Source organism: Sitophilus oryzae, unplaced genomic scaffold (genome assembly GCF_002938485.1).
Source record: "Sitophilus oryzae breed Bouriz unplaced genomic scaffold, Soryzae_2.0 scaffold_111_pilon_pilon, whole genome shotgun sequence".
Classification (NCBI taxonomy): domain Eukaryota; kingdom Metazoa; phylum Arthropoda; class Insecta; order Coleoptera; family Curculionidae; genus Sitophilus; species Sitophilus oryzae.
Window position 1 is genome coordinate 9,738,864 of NW_022145749.1, and position 8,249 is coordinate 9,747,112.

Below are 8,249 nucleotides of genomic sequence, written 5' to 3' on the forward strand. Positions count from 1 at the left end.
AAGTATTCAGTGGTGATTAACAGTGTTTGAAGTGCGGGTCTATAGTGTTCAAGAACATGCATTTCTAACATGCTACTTCAGTAGCTTAGCTTTAGCGCAGTAGCTTCGCTGTAACCCCGAAGCAGACGATTCTCAGGAAAGCCAGTCGCATGACAGCGCTCATTCCGCCGCCTTCCACTTGTATTTATACCGTGAATTGGCGAGTCGTTGATTTTCTGGAAAGTTTAGTGCTTTTTATTTTTTTTTGCAATGGAGGGCCCATCTACTGTGCTTGTGGACAACAATGACGTGGAAAACTGTGTTTGTATTGTGTGTTGCATCTTAAAAAGTGGATTTTCAAGTCGAAGTTTTCTAGATAAGACGAACATTATTAATTCTGGTAGGCCAATGGACCTCATTAATTTAGAGACAAAAGTGGAAAAATCCACAAAGAAATTTACCAGGCATTTTCACCTGGGGTTTTATGAAAAGTATGACTGGTTAACCGGCTGCAAAAATGTATCAAAATTGTTTTGTTGGCCTTGCTTACTTTTTAATACGTCGGAAAAATCACATTGGAACTCAGTCGGCATTACAGATTTAAATAATTTTCACAAAAGTCTAAAACGGCATGTTAATAACAAATATCATTTGTTTGCTACAGTTGAAGAGAGAACATTCGGGAAGTGTCGCATTGAACATATTTTGGACGATCATTTACAAATTAGCGACAAAATTCACAATGAAAGGGTAACAAAAAATAAGGACGTCTTAAAACGATTAATAGATGCAACTTGTTTTCTTGGAGAGCATAAATTAAGTTTCAGGGGACATAATGAAGCAACCGAATCAGTCAATGGAAGAAACTTTATGGACCTCCTAAATTTTTTAGCAAAATACGACGAAACCTTAAAAAATCATTTTATTGATTCGGCGGTTTTCCGAGGAACCTCAAACACAATCCAAAACGATTTGAATAAGTGCATTGCTGAAGTTGTGGGGGATCACATCAAAAACGAAATTAGAAAAGCACCCTTCGTATCAATTGCCCTTCATGAGACAACAGATATAACTAATTTGAGCCGGATATCCATTGTTGTGCGATATGTACTCGATGGTATTGTTCAAGAGCGATTCTTAGGATTTTTGGATATCACCAGCGATCGAACTGCAGACGCTATGTTTAAAATTGTTTGTGACATTGTTTCAAGTTTAGAATGTGGTTCTAAACTTGTCGCTCAGAGCTATGATGGTGCTGCGGTGATGGCGGGCCATTTAGGAGGCCTTCAAGCTAAAGTGAAGGAAAAATTTCAACATGCAATTTTCGTTCATTGTTTAACGCACAAAATTGATTTGGTTCTGGCACGAGGCTTGGATAATATTAAAAATTGTAAAGTTTTCTTCTCGACGCTTAGCAGCTTGGCTTCCTTTTTTTCAAAATCATCCAAACGAACTCATACTTTGGATACGCACGTTCAAAAGAGATTTCCAAAAGCTGCCCCGACTCGATGGAACTACAATGGAAGTTTAGTGCAAACAGTGTTTGAATACCGTGACTCTTTAATAGACTTTTTCCAAGACGTTTGGCATAATAAAGAAAAATGGGACGGAGAAACTGTTACTGCCGCTGAGGGATTTTTGCATTGGCTAAAAGGAAACTTTGATTTCAATTTCTTGCTGAACGTTTTTGCAGAGATTTTCCCTTTTACTGGCATTTTATTCGAAATTTTACGTTTAATGTCGAATGAAATTGGATTTTGCATGAAACAAATTGACTATTTTAAAAATGAAATAATTAAAAAAAGAGACCAGTTTCAAAACGTTTGGAATAAAACTGAAAATATGGATTTAGAATCCGAGATAAAAAGAATTAGAATTGATAACGTCGGCGACAGAGAGACCTCCTACCATCGGTTATACCTCGAAATATTCGATAACATTTTACAACAAATAGATAGTCGTTTTCGAAATTTTAACGAATTAAAATTTGTGGAATTGTGTAATTTTAATTTGGGTAAAAACTATGATTCATCAAAATTTCCGACTGTCCCTTTTAATTCACTAAAGCTAAATTACGAAAATTTCTTCGATATTCCTGCTTTATATTCTCAGTTAAGTGTCGCTTACGAAACAACTGAAATTAGTGATAAAGAAACTCCCCTGAATGTATTAAATTTTCTAAAAACAACTGGTTTAAATAAGTCTCTATATGAAGTCGCTAAGTTGTGTGAATTAGTACTCACCATGCGAGCCACGAGTGCATCAGGTGAAAAAGGTTTTTCTGCACTGAAGCGCATTAAATGTTTTATGAGAAACTCGACAAGTGAAGACGGAAATTTAGCCCTATTATGCATTGAAAAAGAGTGCGTTCAAAAATTATCTGAAAATCCAAAATTTTACGACGATGTTATAGATAAATTTGCAGCCGTTGATAGACGAATAGACCTCAAGTACAAAGACGTACATTGTGCGCAGAAAAGTGTAAGAACGGCAATTTCGGAAGGCGAATCAACTAAGGAGGACAAGTCACTTGAGTTAGGTAAATCTTGGTCTACCATTCTTCATGGGTTGGAGCTCGAACAGCAACGAATAGCCGAGAAAGCCATCACCAGCATCTTAACTGAAGCCCATCGCGGCAAACTCGACCAGTATTCAGTGATTATTAACGGTCTTCCATGTGTAGATCTCTAATGTTCAAGAACACGTGCTTAATCCGAATCTTATCTGTGATACGATTTGATGGTGAGTTTTAGCACAGAATATCTAGTTGCGTAGCTAGATATTCTGTGGTTTTAGGATTAAACTAAGTGAGGGACATACCGTACCAGGAAGGAATAACTTGTTATTCGGCTTTTATCTAAAAATTAAGTACTCGAATGAAAAACATTTTAATGATAAACGCCGTTTAAAATATAAAATATATAAATCTGATGCGAAAGTCTTATGACGTCATCACACAGACTCAGGATTCATCTCTCCATAAAAGTCCTATGGGTATTTCGCCACTATAAGAAAAGCTACAAAATAAAATAGTTATTTTTTGTAAACACTGCTGGTGTTCCAACCGAGACTAATGCTGGGACCCCATTAGGCCACATGCCACGCCACGCGACGCTATCGTGTGTTGCGACGTGGGATAGAGTGTACAGGGTGGGTCAAATTCGACGCTTTTAAATGGAAACACCTCTTTCTATAGGAGATAGACAAAAACTAATATCGGTGTCTGGAGCTCAATTTTCGTCAAAAACATGATGGTGAAAACCGCATATCGATATCTGTTACTGTTTCGGAGTTACGGGGTGTTTTTCAAAAATATGCATTTTTAACAAATTACTGTAACTTTTTTGCTATGGAAAATTTTGTTTTTTTATGAAAACATTTCCAAAGCACCTTTTTACGTAGAATTTAATGGTTTAACTATAATTTTTTTAAAATTAATAATTTAAGAATTATCAACAGAAAATTTGATTTTTTATATGAGACACCCTGTATATCTTTAATTTATTGAAAAGAATTTAAAATTACCTTTCCAAAAATATAACACACTTGATATTTTGGTCGATTCCTCTTCGAGATATAGAGTATATAAAAATTCGCCCGCTTTAAATAAGTAGGCTTTAAACGGTACCGGCTGTAATGCAAAAAAATTCTAGCTGTGAGCATCAATTAAAACGAAAATAATATTTGCTATGAGAGATGCAGAATTTTATAACAATTTAAAATATATTTAACCAACATCAACACAGTTAAACTATATCTGATAACAATAAAAATAAATAGCAAACCAAGACATGAGATTTTGCATAATTTTATCATCAATAAGGGGTCCAAAGCCTACTCGTTAAAAGTGGCGAACTTTTAAAAATTCTGTATTTCGAAGGGGAATATAACAAAATATCAAGTGTGCTATATTTTTGGAAAGGTAATTTTAAATTCTTTTCGGTTAATTAAAAATATAGAGGGTGTCCCAAATAAAAAATCAATTTTTCTGTTGATAACTCTTAAATTATTAATTTTAAAAAAATTATACTTATACCATTAAATTCTACGTCAAAAGGTGCTTTGGAAATGTTTTCATAGAAATGTAAAATTTTCCATAGCAAAAAAGTTACAGCGATTTGGTAAAAATGCACATTTTTGAAAAACACCCCGTAACTCCTAAACGGTAACAGATATTGATGTGCGGTTTTCACCATCATGTTTTTGATGAAAATTGAGCTCCAGACACCGATATTAGTTTTCGTCTATCTGCTATAGAAAAGGGTGTTTCCATTTAAAAGCGTCGAATTTGACCCACCCTGTACAGGGTGGTCAAAATTGATCTGTTTTAACAGAGAAACCCTATTTCCTGACTAGATAGAGCAAAACCGATATAGATGTCATGAGCTCGATTTCTGAGTTTAATGGCGTAAACCGCCTGTTGATATTTTCACTGCCAACCGAGATACGGTATCTTTGATTTTTTTACCATTTTGAAAATTGCCCATAACTTTTGTAGTTCGCGGAATTCTAAAATTCTGTAAAAACGTTCTTAAGGCACTTTTTTAAGCACAATCCAGTGGCGTAGTCAGTTTTTTTCTATACTTGCTCTTTTTGTCAGAAATAATAAAAAATATAATTTTTAAATGGAAATCATAGTTGGCTATGAACTTAAAGAAATTCTGGCCTTTAACCCTTTCTAACGATATAAGTTATGTGTATTTATTTCTAATAATGAGAGAAATATTAGTTTTTTTATCTTTGTATCGAAGCGGGCCTTGATTTTGTGTTGACCTAGCTGTCTAATTATTTTTTTATCGCAATTTAATATTCTATATTATTATTTATCTGAATTATTAAAGACTTTCGAAAAGTTAAATTATCATTCTATATTAGTATTACCATTTACGATTACAACGCCATGGTTACAACTGCACTATTAAATGGAGAATTTAGAGAGAATTGGATTGGAACAAAGGGTCCCATATCTTGGCCTGCTAGGTCCTGTGATTTAACTCCTTTCGACTTTTTTATGGGGGAAATTAAAAGACCTTATATATAAGGGAAGAACCATTAGGACGAGAGAAGAATTACAGAAGGCTACTAGGCAAGCTTTTGGACTTATTACAGCAGTTTGCCTAATAAATCGTTGTAACTCTGTGCGCAAAAGATATTTATTGTGTATTCAACAAGGAGGTTCTCAGTTTGAACATCCTTGATGATTTTTTTTAGAAAACTATTCGTCACTAAAAAATAGGTTTTTTTAGTTTTGTTCTTTGTTTACTATATCGATTTCATTTTTCTAATTACTTATTATATATATTATATATTATTAATACTATGCAGATAAATACTAATATAGAATATTAAATTATGATAAAAAACAATTAGGTAAATAGGTCCACACAAAATCAAGGCCCGCTTCGATATAAAGATAAAAAAACCTAATATTTCTCTCATTCTTAGAAATAGATACCCTTAACTTTATATCATTGGAAAGGGTTAAACATCAGCATTTTTTTAAGTTCATAGCCCATTATGATATCCATTTAAAAAATTATATTTGTCATTATTTCTGATAAAAAGAGCAAGTATAGAAAAAAACTGACTACGCCACTGGATTGTGCTTAAAAAAGTGCCTTAAGAACGTTTTTACAGAATTTTATTATTCCGCGAAATAAAAAAGTTATGGTCAATTTTCCAAATGGTAAAGAATTCAAAAAGACCCCGTATCTCAGTTGGCAGTGAAAATATCAACAGGCGGTTTACGTCATTAAACGTGTCTCAAAAATCGAGCCCATGACATCTATGTCGGTTTTGCTCTATCTAGTAAGGAAATAGGTGTTCTTTGTCAAAACAGACCAATTTCGACCACCCTGTACATATGAGATCTGGGACAAACGAATCGCTCATCACACGTGTGATAGCGTGGCGTGGGGTGGCGTGGGCCCTAGTGTGTACGCAACACATGTAATTAAATGGAAAAACATACGCTCAGATCTTCATGAAGTGGGTGGCATGGCATGGCGTGTGGCCTAATGGGGTTCCGGCTTAATTGTCATCAGTGGCTTATAAAAAAATTTGCCTAACAGACAAAAATGCTTAACGTTTCGGAAAGTATATCTCTTTCCGTCGTCAGAAGCAAAAAAAAAGACAAAAAATAGACCGTTTATTCTAATCAATCTCTAAACTATTTGTTTTTTACTTTATGTATCACAAATACGTTGTTTGTATAATATCATGATTTACTTCATAAATGATGTCCCAAAATTAACGGAAGATTTTAATTTACCGCCAGTTCTTTCTGCCGAATTTGGATGTTATTGATGTGGTCATTATGTGGTTTCAACCCTTTTAATAACCTTGGTTTCAACTTCAACCAGACGAGACGGTGCCACATGTCAAATAACAATCTAAAAATTAAAAACTGTAATTCATATTTAATTCAAATGTTGCGTTAATTTTCGGATATCCGCCTTTATTAATTAGTAAGTATAAGTTTAAATACATTTAATTAGTTAATTTATATACATATTTTTACTATTTAAAATTGAAAAACGCTTAAATTATTTTTATATTAAAAAGAAAGGAACTAATTAATCCCATATTTGACGTCTATTGAACGGTTTTGTAAAATACGCACAGCAGGTAAATAAAAGTATAATATTCAAAATACGAGTACATATAAGTATAGTTTTTGTACAATTATTGAGGGCCAGTTATCATACAAATACATTTGAATTCACTTTTTACTCATCATTTAAATTGTTTGGTTTGGTTTGGTAATTTAGTAATGATGACTGATAATAATAGTATAGTTTTTCTTGAAAATCCTGTATATTTTAATGTATATCGTATGTTTCTAGAAATTGTAAATATTGTAAATTTAGGAAATTACAATTTTTTTGTTAACTAGATTATAAGTTATTAAAAAATATTTGAATAAAAGACTGCCAACCAATTTATTGTTTTTTCTTTTAATAAGAGCTGATAAAGTATTCTCTTTTTGGACAGACTTTTACAATCAAAGTTTACAATGCAGTTATCAACTTCAAAATATATTAAGATGAATTTCATTACAATTTTGGCAATGTCTATCATTTATGTGTCTCATAGATTGACAAATTTTATATTTGTTTAATCACTAAAAGATTTAATTTTTTAATACATGAAAATGTATAACGTTTCAATTTCATATACAGTATATTCTCGGATTGTCTCTACAAGAGGAAAAAAAACTTTTTTATTATTGACATTTTGAGAAAAATGCATTCTTTATATAAATTAGGGCTTAGAAAAAATTGGTTGAATTTTTTCTAAGCCCTAAAATTAATTGGCGTTTCCCTAATTTATATATAATTGGCATTTTCCTAAAAATCTATTGGCGTTTCTATGGTAATATCAATTTGATTTTATTCTTCTAGAGATGCTAATAGACGGTTATTCATTTTTATTAACGTCATTGGTGTGTTAAAGTATGACTGTGGTATGACATTTTCCTATAATTATCATCACTCTTTCGGTAGCATTGAACTAAATAAATTTTATGCTTTTATTTAACATTTTAAAACCACAAAAATATATTACTTCTCTAAAACGGTATGGAAATTTGGAAAAGTATAAACGGGAATTAACCATTTTAAAACAAGAAAAAATCTCTATGAAGAATGAATTTTTCTCAAAATGTTAATAATAAAAAAGTTTTTCTTATTGTAACGACAATTCGGGGACATACTGTAGGTAACGTTCCAAAAAAAAACGATAAAAAAGTGGAAAATCGGAACAAAATGGGCCAAGTTACCTTAGATTTTGCCTTAAAAATGTCAGTCGAGGATATACTACAATATACTACCTAATTTTTACATATAAAATACACTCTATACTCCATAATATAAAATTAGCAGAAGCTGTTTTTTGCCAACACGACTTTTGGAGAAACCTGTAGAATATATACGTCTGCTTGGAAGAACCTTTAAGAGGTGGCGCCACATGTAAAGAAATAAAAGTTTTACTCTTCTACAGATTTAATTTCTGTTTGTTAGTTTTATAACTCTTATTGATTTCAGTTATAAAATTATTATTCATAATATTTATACTGATATTAATCTAACTAGTATTTTTTTCTGTTTCTTATGACATTGTGGAAGAAATAAAAAAATTAATATAGTTTCAAATTTTATTTCTTTGTATTTATATTTAATTAGTCAACAGAAATACTTAAATTTAGAGAAGTGAAATACTAAAAAAAGTTGCAAAAAGATTTAAAATAAAAAAACTTTTTTTCCACAAAC

General features: G+C 32.0%; 1 protein-coding gene across 1 annotated transcript; it reads left to right on the top strand.

Moving 5' to 3' along the window:
- Positions 1 to 249: 249 nt before the first annotated feature.
- LOC115883480 (zinc finger MYM-type protein 1-like) lies at positions 250 to 2,670 on the top strand. The gene has a single exon (XM_030901845.1). The coding sequence runs from the start codon at positions 250 to 252 to the stop codon at positions 2,668 to 2,670; it is 2,421 nt and encodes an 806-aa protein (XP_030757705.1).
- The last annotated feature ends 5,579 nt before the right edge of the window (positions 2,671 to 8,249 follow it).